Source organism: Panthera leo, chromosome D1 (assembly GCF_018350215.1).
Source record: "Panthera leo isolate Ple1 chromosome D1, P.leo_Ple1_pat1.1, whole genome shotgun sequence".
Classification (NCBI taxonomy): Eukaryota; Metazoa; Chordata; class Mammalia; order Carnivora; family Felidae; genus Panthera; species Panthera leo.
Window position 1 is genome coordinate 27,107,282 of NC_056688.1, and position 21,760 is coordinate 27,129,041.

Genomic DNA, 21,760 nt, shown 5'->3' on the forward strand with positions numbered 1-21,760 from the left:
GAATGAGCTGGATTCAGCAAGAGGAAGGCCCGAGAGACCCAGGCAAGGTGCCAGCTTCCCTGTGTGTGTTCAAGGTCAGCTGACCTAGTTTTAGCCTCCGTCCTTGGGCTCTGGGTCCTCTGCCTTTTCCAAAGAAATAGTGAACCACATCAGACCACTGCATTGGCACAAGATCACACTTTAGTTCAGAGACACATTTGCATAAATACTTGAAATGGACCCGCCCCTGCAGGTGCAGCCTGAGACCCTGCACGGCTCTCCACAGTCCTGCAACTCTGCAGCCCTTTAGGCAATGGATTTTAATACTGAAGACAGTCAAGGTCATTTCTGAAGGTGGCTCGGGGGCGCAGCTGTGGAGCTTTGACATTAGCCATCAACCCCATACTCCGAGTCTCTGTTTTACTAATTTTTTCCCCCTGAGGTAGATTATTTATCGGGGAAACCAAATAGGAAAAACTTTTTTTCATTTAACTCTACTAGTCCTTTGCAAACAGGCTGAGTCTCCTGTTTGGGTCAATAAGTGCATTTTTTTTTTTTTTTTTTTTTTTTACCTTTTAACCTATGTCCTCTACCTGAACCCATACTAGGTTCAACCCACCAGATAGTAGACTTTAGGATCTGTTGTCCCCGTTCTCTTCTCCGCATTGTGAATTCATGCCGAATTGGAGTGGCCATGGCAATGGCAGGCCTGGGTAGGCCACGCCACCTCCATAGGTAGGGTTGCCACAGTGGGTACCTTTGTCTGCACTCCAGCACCCCAAGTCCATGAGCACGAGACTGGCCTCACCCCGCTGGATCACAGTGGGCATGGCTGGCTTCCACAGGGCTTGACATCCTCAGGTTTCAGGGCCTCGTTGCAGGTGGCGGAGGCCTGGCCATGGGGGTCCCGACACTCCACAGTCCGCCGCTGCCGGCCAGCTCCACAGCTGCTGGAGCATTCAGACCAGTCCCCTAGCACCCACTGCGCGTTGAGCAGGGGCTGAATGATGTTGGTGGTTGCCCTCTCTTTACTGTTCTGTATGCTGAAGTTCACGTCATTAGGAACAAAGAAGGTATATTTGACTTTGGGGGGAAAGACCTCACCAGGGACAGTCAGGAGCTGCACGGTCAGAGGCTCAGGCAGGGGCCGGAAGCTCTGCAGCCGTTCCAGGGTGGCAATAGAACCACTATATTTAAGGATGGTCCCCTTCACCAAGATGTCCTGTTCTATGGCAGAGATGGCCAGGTTTCCATTGAGCAGGTACTGGCCATCGGCAGTCTTCAATGCCAGGTAGTTGCCATCGTTCTGGACCCCTGGATGGCTCCGTTGTTTCACATCAATGTTAGTGGCACCAGCTGGGATGGTGACAATGTCATTATAGCCGTAACTATGATAGGAACAGAAAGACACCCTTAGGACCAGTGGCTACCCAGCCCAGTGCCTCAGGAAGTCAGCATGCTGGTGACCAGGGTGGACAGACACAAACCACCAGCAAATCATCCAAGTAATTGCCCCAAAGTTCCTGATAAATAAGCTGCTGAGGCCAATAGGAATGTTCTGTGCATTGGGATATTCAAGCGTTTTTGCTTTGCCTGGTAACTTTGTTTCAAATGCTTGGAGTTTAGATGTGTGGATCTGGACATCAGCACAGAGGAAGATATCCCAGAAGGGTTTGCAAAGCTGCATCAGTGCTGCCAAACCTGGCCGCTCTTGGCTCAAGTGAGATCTCGAAACACTTTTAGCTCCTTGCATTGGTATATAACTTTGCTTGGCAACTTTCATACTCAAAGCTCAAACCCATGTGGAAAAATCTGTTCCACACACCCGTTCCAGAATCCAACCAGGGTGGACATCTCACTCTACCTCTTAGAGCCGATCAGTCCCTAGTATTTGGTTAAAAGGGCCCCAGGGCAGGAGCCAGAGTGATAAATGCTGCTTCTAGTTGCCTTCCTCCGGTGTGTCCAGACAGCATGAGCTGTGTGCTTCTGAGAAGATAGGATGCTGCTTGGGGAATGTGTTTCTTTCTCTCTTTCTCTCTTTCTCTTTCTCTCTTTCTCTTTCTCTCTTTCTTTCTTTCTTTCTTTCTTTCTTTCTTTCTTTCTTCTTTCAAGTTTATTTTGAGAGAGAGAGAGAGAGAGAGAGCAAGCATGAGTGTGTGAGGGTAAGGGGCAGAAAGAGAGTGAGAGAAAGAGATTCCCAGGAAGGCTCTGCACTGGCAGCATGAAGCCTGACATGGGGCTCACACTCACAAACCATGAGATCATGACCTGAGCCAAAATCAAGGGTTAGATGCTTAACCAACTGAGCCACCCAGGCACCCCGGGGAATATGTTTCAACTCTACTGTAGGTCTAGGGCTTTATGTGGGGTGGAAAAACCTTAGTTTTTAGTCTTCTCTTCTGGGGCAAAAGTGCTCATGTTACATAGACTGGGAAGAAAGCAAAGAAGGTTGAGGACAGGCGGTCAGTTCTCTGCTACTCTTGCCTTTCTATCCACTCAGGCTAGCCACTTAGTTGAGGGCAGCTCTGAAAGAATCCACAGCCCCATATGTCTAATGCCTAAGAGAAAACCAGCTAACGGACCCAGTATCTGAATATCTCACACCACATGCTTCTTTTTTCTATATCCTTTGAGTTTAAATTTGAAGACTGCCAAGTTGTCTGCTGTAGGCTGGTTTTGTTCTCTGAGACCGATAAGGTGAGAGATAGTGAGAGACAGACAGGGGCACAGTGTGGCCGTGTAACATATGCCCTTGCCATTCCTCTCCGGGAATTGTATGCCATGGCAGGAAAAAGATAGCGCAGGATTAAGACACCTGGGTTCTCTTCCCGGCTGTCATTAACTATCAGTGTGACCTTAGGAGCATCATGTGATCTTTTCATGCCTTAGTTTCTTTATCTGTAAATGGGGAATAATAGTATTGGCCATCTGATCTTATTTTAGGAATCAAATGAGGCTACAGGGATAAAAGCACTTAAATACTAGTTTTATGAACTTATGGCTTTAAGACGTGACAAAGCATCCAGAGTTGTCAGATTCATGAAAGCCCTAAGGCCACCAAGACCCGCCCCCTCTTTGTACTACTTTCTGAAAGATCCACCTGAAGAAAGGGTGGGACTCACCAGGTGTAGGGCGAGATGTCCTTCCCAAAACAGGCCTGGGAGAGCTGCTTTCTGGCCAAGGCCCTGGTTAGTCAGCATAGCTGTATTGCTGGTTGACTCAGAGCTGATACACCCCTATCCTCGGGGCCTCTGGCTGCCCTGTGCACCGTCCTCTCTATGGGTCAGACACTATGCCAAGGGTTCCGCCCATCTTATGACTTGTTATAATGATTCTGAGATAGGGGGGCCTCCCAATGCTTTACAGAGAAACTACAGCTCAGTGCTGCGTGGGTATTAACTGGCCGCTACAGTCCACACTTAGGCCGATGTGATTCCAGCTCTTCTAGAACCCAGGCACAGGACTATGGGTGTTACTCACCTGGAGGGGTTGAGGGAACCAGACACCTTCCTGCAGGAATTGCCTTTGCCCCCACACACACCACATTTGTCCAACTTCCTAGGTGAGTCCACTACATGGTCACAGCCAGCCTTGACGCACTGGCCACGGACACAGATGGCCAGAGTCTCGGGCCCACAAAGGGTGCCATCGATCACCTGCAGTGGGGAGAGGGAGGGCAACAGAGGGCATGGTGTGCACAGAGGGAGCCCACAGGTGGGGTCGAACCAGGTGGCCTTGCTCCCCACCCGTAGTTCTGAGCTCCAGCAGGATTCTTACCTTGGCCTCAAACACTTTGAACTCACTCCTTCCCCGGGCTCGGCAGAATAACTTGCAGCGGTCCCGGGGGGACACCCCTGCGTACTTGGGGACCCACTGTAGGAGGTTCCCATCCATGTCCGTGTAATTGTAGGCATTGTACTTCTCGCACTGCTGCTCTCTGAAGCTTTTCCCTACAAAGAGTAAGAAATTACATGGAGGTAACATGGCTTACCTAGAGCATGGGATGACCCAGCACTAGAAATGCCAGGATTCAGAGCCCCTTTATTCCTCCTGGTTTTGACCCAATCCCAGGACACAGGTCCAGTGTCATCTGGGCTCAACATTCCTAGACTCGCCCAATCTAGGTCCATGTGGCAAGGTAAGGATAAATGTCCTTTCCATTTGGGGAAGATACCAATTTTATCTTATAAATGAATAAACTTAGTAGTTACAGGGGACAACTCAGTAAGCTTGAATGCTCCATGGAGTATATTTTTGGGACCCTGCTAATTGTGCTCTATTTTGACTTCCTTGGTGACATTGGACATGTATCCAAGAACTTTTAGATCTATCTCTGGTTCTGATCTTGCCCCTATTCCTCACCGGCTATAATTCTGGCTGTCTCTGGAGGGACCTCCATTTGTAGTAGTGAGATTACCTCCAGCTCAGCAAAAGCCCAACTCCATGTGGCTTCTCCATTAACTGGTTTAGTTTGCACTTGGGGATACTGCCACATTCTGCTGTGACACTGGAGTCAGGTTTCTGCTGAACATTTGAGCGTCTACATCCACTATTTCCAACCTGTTGTTAAGTCCTACACTCTATTCAGGACAATCTGTGATTTTAAGTATCTCCTTCCCACTCTCACCATCTGAGTCCACCTCCCACGAGCAGAGGCATTGCGGTTTCATGTGAGACCTAGTTCCCAGCCTCCTCTCCCATCCTGCTACATGCTACTTCCAGAACAATCTGTCAGGAGTAACATATGTTGTTGTTGTTGTTGTTGTTGTTGTTGTTGTTGTTGTTGTTGTTTTTACCCCACAATCCTGAAATTAAACCTGCTCTTAATACCGAGGTTCTCCACCCTAGTTGTACATCTGCATTGCCTGTGGACACTTTTCATAACACAGATGGCCATGTCCTACTCCTGAGATTCTGACTCAATGCACCTGAGTAGTCTGGGCCTCTGTGTTTCAAAAAGCTTCCCTGATGGACAGCCAGTGCAGAGAATCTCCAGATACCATTTTTAGCTTTCACAAACCTTTGTTGTGTAGCTTTGAAGGGCTAGTATGCCGCTTGACTCCACCTGAGTGAATCCTAGCCCCTCTCAAACTTTCCCATCTCCTCCCTGGCACACATCCTCCTACACCTCATTCCTATCTCCATTGTACAGGCCCTGCTCAGCCCTAACTCCCTGTGAAGGTTCAGACTAGCTCAGGCTTTTCCTTGCTCTGAATTCTTCATAAGTCTAGGGGTCTAGGCCTCGTAGATTAGGCTTTAATTGCTTTGTAAAAGGCAGGTGGGTCTCTAACTAGACTGCAAGTCCTTTGAGGACATGTCTTGTGCATTTTTACAAGGTCATTTATAACACCTATTATAGTTTGAGCCACACAAGAGGCACTAAAAACCACTTGATTGAGAGGACGGACCCTGGTGCATCCTGAGATCATACTATCACCATGTTTACCTTGTGCCTTATAGTCATCCCTTCTCCCTTCTCTCTCCTTCTCTTTACCCCATATGCCAGGCAAATTCTCATGATTCCAGGGCAAAATTTCTAGAGCCTCATGCCATTGTTGATCCCTCATGCCATTGCAAAACTGCAAAGCCTACAGATTCCCTCGTTAGACACCAACCCAATGTCAGTGTGTCTTTGCACTTGGATGAATCTCCCTTAAAACTCTGCTTGTCTTTTGCTGCCTGCCAAAATTTCCTGGAGCTGCACAAGGGGGAGTTGGATGGGATGGTGGGGAAAAACGTCTAATGATTCCCTCTCACCAGTTCTGCTGCTACCCCTGCTGCCTCTGAGTTAACGTGTATGCTTTCTAGCGGGAACTAGGGGGTAGGAATATATGCCAACTAGAGGTGGTGCTGCTCCCTGGTAAGGTTCCATTAGGCAGTTGCCATGGCCCCAAGGGAAGATGGGCAACTCTTCTCAGAAGGAATGTGCACTAGAATCAGATTCAGAAACCCTCCCTCCGCCCTAGGCTGAATGTTGGCTGGAAAGACAGTGGAGGTTTGGCTCTGACAGTTGCTTTGGAAAACACTTCTATTCTGCACACAGACGAGGGTTCAGATGCCTCCAGGAGGATTAGTATCCTAGACTCTCGCCTCTCTGCAGAGCTCCCCCCAACCCCCTGAATGAGTTTGGTTGGGAATGACATCCTCTACTTCCACATCTTAGAAGACAAGGGCAATTTCTTTCCTTGACTTTGCTATGCTCTCCCAGCCCAAGTGAGAGCTGTCTAGGGGCCACTAAGCTTTGCCCTAAAATTTGGTGTCTTGCAGAGTCCATTCATATCTGGATCTCAGGAAAGCTCTGCATCCCCAGGAGACCCACCCTACTTCTTGTCTGGGGATTTGCTGCAGTGACAACAGTCGTGGCCATCAGTGGTCATTACCATCAGGGGGGCATTCCTCTGTGTGGCAGGACTGATACTTAGCTCTCCGACCCAGGCAGTATCTTCCTCCATTCTGAGGTTCAGGGTCCTTGCATTCACGATGTGAAAACTGTACTCCTCCTCCACAGGTCCGGGAACATTCTCCCCAAGGTCCCCATGGGGCCCAGCCTCCATCCACTACAGCCTGAAACACACAAGGCCGCACTAAATCAGGAGAAGAGGTGAGGAGGCCTCAGCTGTCAGTGTAACAGGGGGCCATGGCCCTGACCTCCTCACCTAGTTATGTTCATAATAATGGTGGGTGTTGTTCAGTAAGCTTCCCTAATCATTTGTTTAATGACTATGTGATTTGCTTGGTTATCGTCTTCTTGAACATGGAGGCTGTGTGGGACTTGTTCACTGCTGACTCCCCTGTGTCTAAAACAGTGTCTTGCTGTTAGTAAGGTGTTCGGTATTAGTTGTTGAATGAAACAACATTTTATGGGAATAAGGTTGTGTCTAATGCAGCAGTTCTCCATCTGGACCAATTTTATCCTCTGGAGACATTTGGCAATGTTTGAAGACATTTTAGTTGTCACAACTGGGGAGGGCATATGCTGCTGGCCTCTAGTGGATAGAGGATGGGGTGCTGCTAAATATCCAACAATGAACATTTAACAATGACGAAGACATCCTCCCCTTCCACCCCCCAACCAAGACTTATGCAGCCCCAAATGTCTCTAGGGGCGAGGTTGAAAAGTCCTGGTTTAAAGTAATAATTGCTGGGAACTGTTGCTATCTGTCTACCAGCTACCAGTTCCAGTGGTAGGATAATGTCCGGGAAATAGAGTTGCTTCTATCTTTACAATCAACCCAGGAGAACAGAACTTTGCCCTTGATAGGTTCATAGAGTTTTCAAAAGCGAAATAATTTTTTAAAATGACAAAAGTATTATTTACTTATGTAAAAAAAGAAAAACCCAGAAAAGTATAAAAGAGAAAATAACACTTAAAAAAAACAACAACAACAACAAAAACACTACCCAGGGCGCCTGGGTGGCTTAGTTGGTTAAGTGTCTGACTTTGGGTCAGGTCATGATTTCTCGGTTCGTTCAGTTTGAGCCCTGCGTTGGGCTCTGTGCTGACAGCTCAGAGCCTGGAGCCTGCTTCGGATTCTCTGTCTCCTTCTCTCTCTGCCTCTCCCCTGCTCTCTCTCTCTTTAAAAAAATAAACGTTAATTTAAAAAATTAAAAAAAAAATACCACTGCCCAAATAAAACCACTGATGTAATTTTCATTGATAACTCCTTATACTTTTGCTCTGAATAATAATAAAGATGTGATGTTTTTACTTTACATACTTTTGATTCTGTTATATAGTGTTTTATGAACTGTTTTCTGTCCTTAAAAATAGACGGTAAACATCATCCCATGATCATTCCTTGTCAAAGTCTCCCTGCATTGAGTTTGGCTCTGGTGCTGGGGAATGTTGGACAGACCCCCTCCCTTCTCCTCAGTAATGCATGAAGCACATGCTATGGGGGATGGGGGTGGGGGTCAGTACCTAGAAGAGAAGCTTAGTGTTTGAATGGGGAGGATAAGTGGCTGAGGATGAATCCGTGAATCCTGCCCTGGTTCGAGCTTAGATAGAGTGTGGCTTACCTGGCCCGAGCCCGCTCCTGAGCCTCAGTGCAAAGGACATGCCACTGAGGTTAGTCCTCTGGACAGGGAGTGCTCAGGCCACCCCGGTGATTCAGTGCTGGACCGGGACCAGGCTGCAAAACTCAGCGGATGCTGTTTCATAGGCAGGGCTCCGTGACTCGCAGTAAGAGAAATGTGATCAGCCTCACGGTTTGGAAGTATTAAGAGCAGGGCAAAGAAGCGAATCATTTAAAAACTCTTGCTGGCATAGCCTTGGTTTTTCTTGTAAGTTTACTCTGTCCTAGGCCAAGTTTTCTCTGCCTGGTCAGAAACAGCTTTGATTCCTTCTCCCCTCTTGATTATTGAATTCTCACAATTAATCTCATTCTCCTGACCTCTGATTATGAATGCAGCTCAGACACAGGTAGGATATGGATACCTATCCCTCAGTTCTTGAATGTTCGTCTTCTGTTATCACTCTATCTGTTTGTAATGGAATTCATGATGGCCTCCCTCTATTGAGTGGCGAAGTTCTGGCCTTTGTGCTGGAATGCTTCATACCTATCACCAATCCTCACAAGCCTTCAAGTCAACCCCAAAGCAATTACCAAGGGGGAGTTCCCAAAATGCCCTGAGCACTGGTGGCGTCATCCATCTGCCACCATCTGTCATTCGAGAGTACAGCCTCGAAGAGTTCCTCTTGAGTTTGGGTAAATATGCTTTGCTTTGTTTGCTAAAAGATGAGTGATTTTACTTAGAGGTCATGGTTGCAGCCTAGCCCAAAGTCTCTCAGTTCATGGCCCTCAAGTGTGGTTTCCTCCTTGAAAACAGCCTCCCTCTCCCTCTCCTTCCACACCCCCAAGTGGCTGTCCCTCACCTTGGGCCTGTCCACTTCCTCCTCAGGCAGACAGCTGCCATCCCAGCAGAGGTGCCCAGGCCCACAGGGCGTTCCATCAGCCCATGGCAGGCTGCCGTTCTTCGTGTGGCAAAGGGGCTCAGCACCATCCATGTGGCACCAGAGCTGGGTGCAGATGTCCTGCGCAGAGGTGTTGGGGCAGTGGCGGAAACCCAGCCCAAAGATCTGCTTGCACTGTTGGTCCAGCTCATACAGGGCCCTGCGGCCTGGGAGGTCTGTCGGGAGGGGCAGGGCTGAGGTAGGAGCATCCAGGAGACAGTCTCCTGAGAAATGGAGGAAAGCAGAAGAACAAGAATGAGAAGCAGGAGTTTCCCTCTCTCAGCTCTCCGTAGCCTCCCACATTACACTCCCACATTATTGCTGGGGTTGAAGGCCCAGCCATCGTAGTTTATTTGACAAGCTAAAAACTGTCAACACTCAATCATCTATATGAGCCTATCCCATTTTTGACTATCAGTAGTAAACATTTTACTAGGATTGAATTTTTTTTGTTGTCATCCAGAACATCTTGAATACATTCAGTGTTCACCTAGGAAAGGCCAGCTAGCTGACATACTAATTTACATCACATATAATTGGGGATGTAAATGTGCTCTCAAAAACCATGGCATGCAAAATAAAGTCAAAGGATTGGTGTTTGGATAATCTATTATTTTTGTATCATAGGTGTCCCTATCTTCTTCAATGAGAACAACCACAAATAAATTATGTTTTCAGGGCTTTGCCCAATAAGTCAAACTGTTTCAACCAGGCCACCCCTCTCCCCCATCCCCCTTGCCCTTGCTCTCACACCACTCATTTCCTGCCTCTTTGCCATTTCTAAGCTGCTGCATGATCTATGTCTCCAGTCCGGATGCTCTATTCTCTCCTCTGTACTACATTCTTCCATCCCTTTGAGCTCTGTTCAAGCCCACCTCTTCCAGGTAAACCTTCTCAGACTAATTCTACCTGCTCTGTGACTAATCATCTAAATTAGCCCAGCACACTGGCCGCTAGAAGATAGGGCAAGGAAGAGCATGCCTTGTGAGGATGGTTAGCCTGCCATAGCATGGGAGGTTGGGTGAGGAACACATCTCTGGTGTCTTCTATCCTAAACGTCTCTGATGCTTTGTGAAGGAGCTCAGCCAGAAACAGCGCAGGTGCCAACGGCAATCTAGCAATCCAGGAGGTGGGCTGGGCAGACCTCAACCACCAGCAGCTGGCCAGAAAGAAGCAGGAAGAAGCCGGAGGGACACCTACCGTGCCCGCCGTCCAGGAGCTCCGTGAGGTACATGGCACTGCAGGGAGACCAGGGCAGTGTCTTGTTTAGGTGGACGAAGAGGGGTGCCATCATGTGGTGTTTGCCCATGGGCCCAAAGAGCCGTGCACAGGGCTTGGAGTCGTCGTGGGGCATGCTGAGGACGTGCCCTGGGGTAAAGAGAGACCTGAAGTCCACCCTAACTGGCCTCCACTGCCCTCCACTCCGCCCTGCCCCTCCCTGAGGGCTCCTCACAAGGCCTAGCACCAACCCACCCCCCTCTTGTAAGACAGTTACCCTCTGCTGACAGAAGAAGGCATCTCAAGGGCTAACCAGTCACCAGCTCCTCATGGGAACAGCCATGCCCCTGTTCCTTAAAGATTTTTGTTTCAGGCTTCACTCTGGGCTTTTCTCTCTCGGGAAGCTTTCACAGAATACTGAGGAACATTGATTTCCCTTTGTTTTCTGCCTCAGCCTGTCCTAAATTCACATGCACCTCAATGATTTGCTTGCTTATGCAGTGCCAATGGATCTTCCCAGAGTTCTTACCACTTAGCTCTGGCAAAGCATCGCAACTCGACCTGAGCATTTATTTCATTTGGCATTTTGCTGGTGACCTCTGCTGATGGTCCAAGACCCTATTTTCATATTATGGACTCATGCTCAGGGTGGCAATGCAGAAAGCACAGTATCTATTTGCATATAATCAGTCTGTCATAAATCTGAGTAGAACCTGGCCGTGTGTGAGATCTGCACTCCTTAGACCCTGGGCTGGCCTGGATTTGGAAGCGGCAGTTCCCTCTGACACAGTACAGTAGATGTGGCATGGCAAGTCTTACCTAGCTCGTGGGCCAGAGTGTAGGCTGCCTGGAGCCCCTCATCCTCGATCACAGAGCAGCTCTTGTTAGGGTCACAGATTGTGCCAATGTCCGCCACGCCCAGGGTGTCACACATCCCCTCCTTCCCACAGAAGTTCTGCTTGGCAGAGAGAGAGAGGGCATGAGAACAGACATCGAACAGAACATCTTTCTGTTTCTGCTCTTCCTGAGTTGAAGGAAAATTTTTAAGCCAAAGGCCCTGTTTCTTCACAAAGGCCACTCGTGTGAGGAAACCCATTTCTTTTTCTGTGTTGGTGTGTCCTGGGGCCAGCTTGTTTTGGAAGGCAGGGTAGCACAGGGTTATGAGTACTGACCTGCAGCAAGACTGTGTAGGCTTGACTATGAGTGCTACCACTGTGTGGCCGATCTGTGCCTCAGTTTCCTCAGTTGTGAAACGGGGCTTTGTGGGGCTGCTGTGAGGACTGAAGACCTCAAGAGCGCCTGATTCATGTTATTAGAGTCTTCAGCCTTTGGGAAGCTCTGTTTCAATTTACCAGATAGGAGGGCAGGCCTGCCTCCTGGTTTGGAGGTTACCAAATCTCCGGTTACCTGCCTCTGTGTTTAACAACCACTGCAGATGGCTCTCCTCTCTTCGTTCCAACTCCCGATTTCTTACTGGGCAGTGTGAGCACATTTCCTCTTGTTATGACCTCAGCAGACAGCTGGTCACAAACTTTTGGAAAAGGGCCCTTGCAAGATTCCTGTCCTTCCCCTGCAAATACCTCACACTTGTCCTCATGACCTCCCCCTCGTCTTCGTTCGGCACATGAGGCTCCTGGCGTCCAGCTGGGGCCAGCAGGGAGACATTTCCCATGTTTGGGCAGGCCTTAGTGGCCCTCCCTTTTGATCCGCCCATCCCGCCTCCCTTCCTCCCTGGGGTTTCTGGAGCCAGCCCACAAACCTGTCTGGTGAGCAGAATGGCTGTGTCAAAGTGTTCCGGGTGCCGGTCGCTGGGCTGGTTGAAACGCCGCTGCCAGTTGCAGAAGTTACGCAGGGTAAGGCCACCGTTGTCAGACACTTCTGGGCCCCACTTTTCATCTTCCACGATCAGCACTTTTACCACCATCAGGTTGATGGAGTTTCTAATGCTGGGGTGCTTGTAGATTCGGGCTGCCACAGACATTAGTGTCAGGACGTGGTTCTGTTGGGAAGAAGGGGGCAGGTCGAGGGGAGGGTTACATCTCCTGGCCTGTTGCCTGCCCACTGCCACCACCCCTTGATATGCGTCCTATGTGCCAGGCTCTGTGCTGAGCGCTGGATTTGCGGCATGTTGCTGAAGACTCACAAAACCCCTGAGGCCCTGGCGTTGTATTCCTTCATTTTACCTGTAAGAAAATTGAGGCTCAGTAACTGACCCAGAACACAAAGCTAATGAGTATACTGCCAGCATTTGAACCCAGATGGCCTGGTTCCAAAACTTGTGCATTTAACGTCTTGACCAGCCGCAGGTGACTCCGTAAATCTAAAGTTTAAATGCAATAAAATTAAAGTTACAGTTCCTCTGTCACACTGGCTACAGTTCAAGTACATCAGTAGCCATCTATGGCTCAAGGCTTCTGTATTAAACTCAGCAGACAGAACATTTCCATCATCACAGAAAGTCTTATTGGACCGCACTGATTATTCTACCTTAACGTTGACATCAACCGCCTCTGTGCCAGCCACCCCCATCCCCTCTCTGTTCTCAGCCCAGAAGCAATTGTTTGAGTGTTCGAGGTTAGTAGAATGTGCCCCTTAGAATCTAGTTGAGCATTTTCCTGGTGCCTGTTGGGTAACTTCTACTCTTCAGGATGGGCACTGTTAGCCCGCAGATTGCTCCGATAATCACTACTAACAGTAGCCAGCCTGCACCAGTCACCAGACCCACACCTTACTCGATGCTCATGCTAACTCTGTGCAGTAGACGCTGTCACCCCCATTTTACGAATTAGGGAGTAGAGGTTCACACAAGTCAAACAAGCTGCCTAAGGTCACACAGCTCTTAAAGCCGAGACACCAGCCCAAGCACGTCTGTCTCTGAGGTCTACACCCTTTGCGTTAAGTTTCCCAGTGCTTGACTGCTGGTTTCTAGACAATCCCAGGTCTATTCCCTTCTGCCAGGGGCTTGAGAGAAGTCAGTGGACCTCATGAGACCCAGGAGCTTAGGATCACACCTGCCTCCAGGTCTGCCCAGGCCAGCTGAAGGAGTCCACATCATTGCTTGGCCTCTGTCCTACCCCTGGGTTGTTCCCAAGGCTTTGGAAGCAGCCAGATGGAGCTCACTGTCCTGCTTCAGGGACCTCTAGAAGTGAGTCCTCTTGGACTACTGTGCAGAAGAAAAGGGGGAAAAGGCACGCGTGCTTTCAGCCAGGAGTGTGGCCAGCTGAGCCTGCCATTCATGTGCCCTGCTCCCTGTTTCCTAGGGCACTGTCTCCCATAAGCCTTTCTTTTTTTCTTTCCTGTGGTCTGGAAGGTAGGAGTGGAAGGAGGGGAGAGGAGGGTGAAAGGCTAAAGAGGGACAGAGGTGAAAGGCTCTGTCGGTTGAGGCCATGTGTGGGAGTTCCAGACGAATCCCATTATTTGTGAATGGGATCTGTCTGTTCACCTCGCAGGCAACGAGCCAGGTATTTTGTAAGCCCTACAAACAGGGGTTGGCAGGTTCCTTAGCGTGTCAAGCACTCCAGCTATGTTTAGGCTGATGTAAACATCTTATCAGCAAAGCTGAAACTTGGCACTTGCTCCTGGAGCTGGATTCCTGAGGGAAAAAAAGCAATCACATCATTATGCAACTGGGGGTGAGGGCTGAGGAATGGGAGCTCGCTGAGGCTGCTTCCTGGCCAGGCTTCCCTGTTTCCAGGGGGCAGAGTCTCCTGTGCTCTTGCCCTAGGAAGGGTCAAATCTGATGGGCCAGGGACCAAGCCCTAGGGTTTCTTCAGAGGCAACCTGCAACTCTCTTTACAAGATTTCTTCCTTTTGAGTCCCAATTTCACAATCTCAAAATTGGGGAGATGATGTCTTACAAAAAAGGCGTTAACACAAGATGCCAGCTGCTCAGCATTGGTCCCGGAAGGCTTGAGGTTTAAGAAGGATCTGTGTTCCCAAGCTGACCAGATCAGACTGGGGCTCTCGGGCAATGCAGCTGAGTGGGGACCATGCACCAGCCATGTCCCCAGGGAAAACCAAAGGCACAGGGGTGTACATTTGTGTACAAAGGAGGGGCTGAGGCATCAGCGGAGGCTTCCCGAAACTAAGATTTTCAGGGAGTCTCCTCCTTTGCAGTTCAGGGAGCTCACAGCATCTTCTCCAGATACTAAATAACTGTAGGGCTGAGCAGGCTTGAGAGCCATTTTTTTTTTTTTTCAAGGCAGTGGATTAGACTTGAGAGCATTTGGATGTCCTTCTGGTTGCTATTTCAGAAGATAATTTCCATTGCTACAAATTCTTATAGAGAGCTACAAGAACTATGTGGTTCAGTGTGTCTGTTAAAATTCCAAATCCTGGTCCTCCCCTTCTCTCTTGTCTTGCTGAGCTTCTGGGGATGGGAGGCACTGCTATCCCCACTGCTAGCTCCTCTAAGAAACTATGGCAGGAAGGCCTGACATTTGCAGTGCCTCTTGCAGTTACCTAGGGGCAAGGACCTGGGGAGGTGGGGTTGGCTGTCAGTCTGTGAGAGTCCGATTCTCAGTCAGTACCCTAGGCAAAAGGCTAGGCCCGACTTACAGTCCCACAGAGAGAGGGCTCAGGAGCCAGTGAAGGAGAAGGTCAGACGGCTCACTCCACCACCTGGTGTCCATATATACCTCTCTGTGCACCACACAAGTGTGGGCTACTTGCTAAAGAATGTGAACAAGATGGTGCCCCTGGTGGTGTGGGGGCCCCAGCACAGCAGATGACCTCCAGCAACCATGTCAGGTAAGTGGGAGCCCATGACCAGCCTGGCCAGGGCTGGTCCAACATCCCCGCTCTTGAATGACCTGGGGACCTCATGCCCTTAATTCTCACTGGGAAAAGGCGGGGCACTTTCTAGGGAGTCTCCTCCACTAGTGCCCCTAGGACCTGAAAAAGAGAAAGAAATGCCCTAGCCAGCTAGGCTGAGACATAGCACTCTGATTCTTAGCAATACAAACAAGGAGATTCCTCCCCCAGAGCTCCCATGGCAGCCAAAGCCAAGTGCAGTGGGAGTCCAGGAGAAGGCTGGGTCTGGGCCAAATGCATTTCCAGCAGCTTCTTCTGCTCTGTCATCCCTATGCTTGGCTCATTTGCTCTTCACACTGTGGGTCCCACCGCTTTTCCTTGCTGCACACCTGGGAGAGGCAAGGCAGGGGAGCACGGCAACATGGAAACACTCTGAGCTCAGCAACCAGTGCCATACTTTTCCTACTGGGGGTCTCCCTAGGGCCCCAGACTGCCGAGGAGGTGGGGGAGAGGCCAAAGAGAGTAAAGAAGTAATTGGAGAAGAGAGAGGGTCCTGCACTGATGTCCTTCACCGCTCCTCATTCTCAAAGCAGCAAGGGGCGGGGCACCTGGGTGGCTCAGTCAGTTAAGCTTCCCACTTCAGCTCAGGTCATGATTTGCGGTTTGTGAGTTAGAGCCCTGTGTTCAGCTCTGTGCTGACAGCTCAGAGCCTGGAACCTGTTTCCGATTCTGTGTCTCACTCTCTCTGCTCCCCTCCCCACTAGTGCTCTCTCTCTCTCTCTCTGTCTGTCTCTTGAAAATAAATAAAACATTAAAAAAACCAGCAAGGGGCAATGTCCCTCTCCAAAGGTATACGCACTTACTGGAACCACAGTGAGCCAAGCTTAAACACTCTGAGCTGAGCAAGCTGGAAAGGAAGGCCTCCCTGCTGCGTGGGACAGCAGAGCCAACACAGCAGTGGGCTGGCTATGAAGGTGTGTGACCACACTACCCTCCTCCTCTGACAAATGTCATCACCGAAGGCAACTCTGGTATTAATTCCTCTTTGTTGAGCACCTACTATGTGCTGGGCACTGGGTCAGGTGGTCTCTATATTGTCTTGTATCCTCAAGACAATGCTAGGACATTGGTATAACCGTTCCTATTTTGCTGGCGAAGAAATCGAGGCCCAGAGAAATTGGTAACTTACTCAAGGACACTCAGTCATTTTGATTATCCTTCGAAGCATATGCTTTTACTCACCACACTGCTGCCTATCCTGGATGCTGCAAGGACAGCGACAGCATAGCCAAAACAAACCCAAATCAAGCCAGCAAGCAAGCTTACCCCTGGCATTGTCTACACCTGGGGAGGCAGAAGTGGCAAATCAAAGACCTTTGAATATCAAGGCATTTTCTTTGGGAAAAACTGTGTATTGTTGACCATTCTTGGAAGAGACTCCTCTTGGAAGGAGAACATAATTCACCTGGGACGTAACACTTGTCTTTCCCCCATCCTCATGGGGGGTATAGAGCCAGTGGGGGTGTGTGTCTGCTTCTGTTTTTATCCAAACCAGGACACTTTTGAGAGTGAAGATGATGCTATTAATAATTATGCCAGAACAGGCCTAAGTGGGGATTGTGCTGGACACACTGGGATAGGTGGGTTTGTGGGAGACATTTTCCCAGAGGATATGGGTAAAGGGGAGATGGAATCGCTAGGACTTAACCCTTTCCTGAAATCCCTTGCTGGTAGGCTGACATCTTGGGAGTCCTCTGGTCTTCTCTGGGGATGATGATTACCCCTTCTAGGACTCTCCCTGCTAAGCAAAGAATTCAGAGCTCAGCTGGCAGCTGATCCACCGGCAGGATGGATTTTTCAGACTGAGTGTGGGGCACGGCTCAGCCTGCCCCTCACTGCGTTCCTGCTCCAGATTCATCCAGGGAACAATCAGCAGCAGCCGGATGCAGACAGAGTTAATGGCCTCTTCCGAGGTGGTCCCTGCTTTCAGAAAGCCCCCTTTGTCTGAGCTCATTAACTCTGAAACCAGATAAGAAGGTGGGAGGTGGAGGGGGGGGGCCCTTCTGTCAAGGGATTAAGTGAACTCAAGTGTACAGAGTTCTGGAAAACTTCATTGTCGCTTAACAGTGTGACCAGCTTCTAGCATGGCTAATTCTTTCCCTTGGCCTTGAGGTGGTTTCTTCCCAGGATAGGGCCTCCCACTTTGGCTGGGCATCTTTGGACTGCTGGATTCAATGACCTATTCCCACAATATGGACAAGTGTAGGGCCACAGAGCCACACACCCTTCTCATGCTAACGCAACCTCATGGCACAAGAGTAAAAGAGCACTGCACTCAGGTTCAGGACACTTGGATTGTGACCCAGACCTGCTGCTTACTAGTTGTGTGACCTTGAGAAAGTCACAGATTCCCTGTGAGCTGAACCTTTTTCCTCTGCCTCCCTCACAGGTATTTCCGCTGAGGCGATGCATACAAACCATTATGCAAATTGAACGCACTCAGAGCATGGTTTCCCCACATAGTGCTGAATTTTCTAGAAGACTCATCATGAAAAGCGGCCTCACTGATGCTTACATTAGCACTGATGACCTAGTCCAGGTGTCTGGCCTCACAGATGAGGAAATGCAAGCCCTCAAGGGGTAAAATCCCTTCATCCTTACCTTACACCACTGCCTGCTAAGACACCCCAAAGTGCCTTCCATCTGTGCAAATGAAGTCTCTAGGAGATGCCTCGGAGAGTTACTTATAAAGAACTGGATTCTATTTTGGGGATATGGATCTGGGCAGGCAAGGTCTTGGGGAACTAGAGCATGACATTCATTCTTGTCTTAGCTGAGCTCATGGACATGTTTAGGAAGTCCAGGGGATTGAGCTGAGAAGTTCAAGTGTATCCTGTGGCATCTCCACAGCTGGTAAGCAGTCAAAGCAGAGGGGTCAGTGGGAGGTCACAGAAGCAGCTGTGCCTCAGCCCCTGCCCCACCCCAGCGTGGTGACAGCAGGCAGGGGTATAAGTTGGCTGTGACATAATGAGACCAAAGGGGAGGTGATGGAGTTGGTACAGCTGAGACAGGACTTTTCCTTCAGGTATAAGACCTGGAAGCAGATCCCCTAGGGAGAGGCCCTCAGCCTATACAGGTGCCTGATGCCTATTCTGATATGCTTTTCTGACCCATGGAGGCTGGCTGGGTGCAAGGAGTGTGTCTGTGGGTGGTCCAGAAACAGCATATGGGGAGGGAGAGGGGATGGGACAAGCATGTACTGGGTCATCCGGTCAGAAATCTGTAAGGGTAGAAGTGTTCCTGGGTGCCTCTGTGAAGAGAACCCGAGGCAGACCCAGCCCAGCCCAGCCAAGTATATCCTTGAGGTAAATACTCAGTATCTTAAGTTACTAGGTGATGGGCTGAGTGAGATGGTAGGAAGACAGTAGGGAAAACATTTTGGCTCTGAAGCCTGAAAAGTAATTACTTTATCTGATGCTTCCTTGTGCTCTTGTCTTTCCTACCTCCTGGTTCTCAGGCAGATGTCAGAAACTGGTCCATGCATGGGGAGTGGCTCAGCACCTCAGCTCAGGGTTTGCAATGATTGTACTTTCAGCCTTTCTCTGGTAGAGCTCCCTAATAGCCAGGTGTGGTGGCCCTAACCTGTGATGGGAGAAGCCCCATTAACCACCCTTTTGAGGACTTGCTTGAGGAAAGGAGTCAGGGGAGTTGGCTGGTGCCTCCTTTTGCTTTCAGGGTGGGCAGGGAAGCAGATATGCAGTCATCATAGACCTAAAGCCCATTGGAAAGACCACACCGATGGCTCAAAGCTGCCTTACCAGCACGTGGCAGAAGTGAATACTACAACAGTGTGCAAAGGAGTCTACTTCTACAGTAACCAGAGAAGCAGCCACATGGGCCACTCACCCCTATCTCTTCCCATCCTTCCATCTAGATGCATTTCCCCGTGATTGCAGAGTGAGAAAGATGGGGTGCATCATCTTTCGGCATCTGTTCGGCATAGGTGAGTGCTGAAGCACTCGGTGTCCCCAACAGCTGGGTATGGGCTGATCCTAGAATAGGATCACTGGCCAAGATTGCCATTACTGAAAAAGTATCAACTAAACTGCGTCAGTGGCCAGGATCCCTGCTGCAGGGATCTATGACCGCTGGGAGGGCAGGTCTTCTCTACCTAGCACGCCCCTGGTTTTGTGCTCCTCAGGGGAAGAGAAAGTACGGCCCTCTCCTGGAACCCTTGTACTTCACCTGGTGCTTGGGGGAGGTGTTGGGACACAGGGTGACACAGATACCTCTTGCTGAGTCTGCACCACCTCTGAATCTAGTTAGATGTGGTCTGGCTACAGGAGCTGTCCCCTGAACTCCATGTTCCTGCCCAGCCAAGTTCAGTAGAGAGCTGTGTCTGGGCTGAGAGCAGCTGGGGTGGACCAAGGAGAGTTCTGGCTCCACAAGGAGCGTTCACTGAAAGAGTTCATATCCCCACTGCTTTCTCCCCTCCCTTTTCCACTGAAGCTTCAGTCTCCCAGGCTAACCCCCAGGCAGAAATTCTGTTCCCCTCCCTTCTTGTGCTGATGCTGGCACTGCGAAGTTCTGCCCGGGGCTGAGTGCCAGGTTGGCAAGGTAGTCCACGCCCCTTGATCAGAACCAGCTGGGTACACAGAAGTTGGGCAGCCCCCTTCCAGGTTCAACTCCCTCCAAACAATGTCTTTTACTTATGGCAACCTCAGTTCTGTACATGAAGGGAATGAAACAGCCACATCTTTCCAACCCAGCTGACTTTCCTTGGGAACCTGTCAGGTCTGGAGCCAGTAGAGGGCTGGGAAATGGAGGGCGGGGTGGATGCTCTTCCAAAATGTCCAATTTTCATCTCTGTTGGGAGAGGCAGGTGCCTGGGTTGGGGGGTGGGGGGAGCTGTTGTGCTTGAAAACCCACTTTTAGTTCAGTTTGCCAAGTGCTGAAGGAGATTCAGGATGCGAGGGGTGAAGGTGAGTAGCAGAGGAGGAGGCAACAGGACCTCCACTCTAAATTAGAAAGGACGGGGGGTGGGTGGGGGGGAGTGGGGGGGTGGGGGGGCAGCAGGTAGCCCAGGGGTCAGAGGCTAAGAAAAGAGTTCCTGCACCTTCTCAGAAAGGAAAGAACCTTGCTTGGGGTCGGTCTTGGAAGGATGAGGGATGTGAAGGGTTTTCTCAGAGGAACTGGAAAGGGAAGATTTTGGAGGCTCTAGGAGGTGACTGGGGGCCTCCAGGCAAAGCGAATCCTACCTGCAGGTCGGCTCCATAGAAGGCAGCCATGGACGCATCGGCCACCAGCAGCGTTTCCACGAAGCGAGCCTCAGACACAAAACGCTTGGTCCGACTCGTGGCCCCCAGGGGTGGTGGCTGCTCGCTGGCGCCTTCTGCATCCTCTTTGCCCTCCTCCTCCTCCTCCTCCTCCTCCTCCTCCTCCGTTTCCTCCTCCTCCTCCTCCTCCTTCTCCTGGTCCTCGTCTCCTTTCTCCTGCCTCTGACCCTCTCCCTTCACCTCCCACTCTGGTCCTCCAGGGAGGGGGTGGGCTTCAGAGGCGGCGGCGGCGAGCCCGGGGGTCCCGCGGCGCGGCCCGGGCCCCCAGCGCTGCAGGCGGTGAGGCTGGTGCAGGGAGCCCCCCGCGCCCTGCGGCTGGATGGTGAACTCCTCGCCGTCCAGCAGGAAGGAGCCGCTCAGCCCGCGGCACAGGCTGACGGCCGCCAGCGACTCGGGCTCCCCATTCACCGTGCCGGAGAAGAAGCAGTCGCGCAGCTCTCGCTCGCCCCCGGCCGCCCCGCCTGAGCCCCCGAGGTGCTCGATCTTGAAATTGGGCGCTAGGAAGCTGGCGTCCGGCGCCAGGCGCAGCACGAAGCCCTTGCCGAAGGCGGACAGGTGGAACGTGAGCTCGCCCGCGCTGCCCGGCAACCGCGTGGGCTCCACCAGCTCCGAGGCCTGCCCCCGGGCGCCGGGCCGGGCCGGGGCGCCGCGGGCCAGCGGCGGCGGCAGCAGCAGCAGCAGCAGCAGCAGGAGCGGCGGCCACCGGGGGGCGGCGCGGGGCATGGGGGCTCCGGCAGCGGCGCAGGAGAGGGAAGAAGGCGGCCCGGCGCGGGCAGGTGCCGGCGGCGCGAGCGCAGCCCGGCCGCTCTCTCCAGGAAAAAGCAAATCAATCAGCTCGCTGGCCGACTGGGCCAGCGGGGGCCTGGCGGCGGCGACGGCAGTCCCCGAGCGGCCCCTCTGGCTGGCGAAGGCCGCTCCTCCCGCGCCCGCCCGCCGAGCAGAGCGCGAGCAAACTGGCGCCCCGGGCCGCGTGCGCCCGTCCTCCGCCCCTGCCCCGCACGTAGTCCCCGCGCAGCCGCCTCCTGCCTCCTCCCCACCCCGGGAAGCACCGAGTGGGCTGCCGAGCCCTTCGTATTTATACTTCCTTCCCAGCTTTGACATAAGAGGTTTATTTTTGATCTCTCACTATTCCCGTTTCCCCTCCCCTGGGATCAGAGAGAGAAACTGAAAAGAGGGAGCGAGAGAGGAGAGAGAAAAAAAATGGGATGAAATGTAAAACCAATCAGGAGTCAGGGAGACGCGCTCCCCCCCCCCCCCCCCCCCCCCCCCCGTAAGTGTCAACTCCAACTTTTTTCCCCTTCCCTTTACGCGCGGTCCCACATTAACTCCTGCAATGCTGGACTGGCCCTTCAGACAGAGTCCTTTGGGAAGGCCCCAGTTGCTACCTCCTTCAAGGCCAAGTGCCCAGGGCACAGCTCCAAGAGGCTCCTGCACTGGCCCCAGCGACAGTGTTCCCATCTCTGTAGAGTCACTCTGGGGATCCCGACTGTTGTATCCCGACTGCTGGGGATCCGATGTGTAG

At 51.2% G+C, this 21,760-nt stretch overlaps 1 protein-coding gene and 1 long non-coding RNA gene across 5 annotated transcripts in view; one reads left to right on the top strand and one right to left on the bottom strand.

Moving 5' to 3' along the window:
• Positions 1–17,633, top strand: part of LOC122200305 — a 73,452-nt gene extending 55,819 nt beyond the window's left edge. For all 4 annotated transcript variants that reach the window (XR_006193786.1, XR_006193785.1, XR_006193788.1 and 1 more), the window contains one exon: positions 17,352–17,633. This is a non-coding gene — a long non-coding RNA (uncharacterized LOC122200305). The remainder of the gene's footprint in view (positions 1–17,351) is intronic.
• ADAMTS8 (ADAM metallopeptidase with thrombospondin type 1 motif 8) lies at positions 163–21,406 on the bottom strand. The gene is made up of 9 exons (XM_042905848.1): positions 20,161–21,406; positions 11,910–12,149; positions 10,970–11,105; positions 10,133–10,300; positions 8,855–9,156; positions 6,360–6,543; positions 3,757–3,929; positions 3,460–3,635; positions 163–1,367 (listed from the first exon to the last, which is right to left on the bottom strand). Exons 1-9 carry the CDS (start codon positions 21,337–21,339, stop codon positions 797–799), a joined length of 3,129 nt encoding a protein of 1,042 aa, XP_042761782.1. The 5' UTR covers positions 21,340–21,406; the 3' UTR covers positions 163–796.
• Between the last annotated feature and the right edge of the window lie 354 nt (positions 21,407–21,760).

Coding starts and splice junctions, on each gene's coding strand:
- ADAMTS8 (XM_042905848.1), bottom strand. CDS start 21,339: ATGTCAAAGCTGGGAAGGAAGTATAAATACGAAGGGCTCGGCAGCCCA. Junction 3,930..6,359: donor AGAGGAATGCCCCCCTGATG/GTAATGACCACT, acceptor TACTCTTTGTAG/GGAAAAGCTTCAGAGAGCAG. Junction 1,368..3,459: donor GGTTCCCTCAACCCCTCCAG/GTGAGTAACACC, acceptor TTCCTATCATAG/TTACGGCTATAATGACATTG.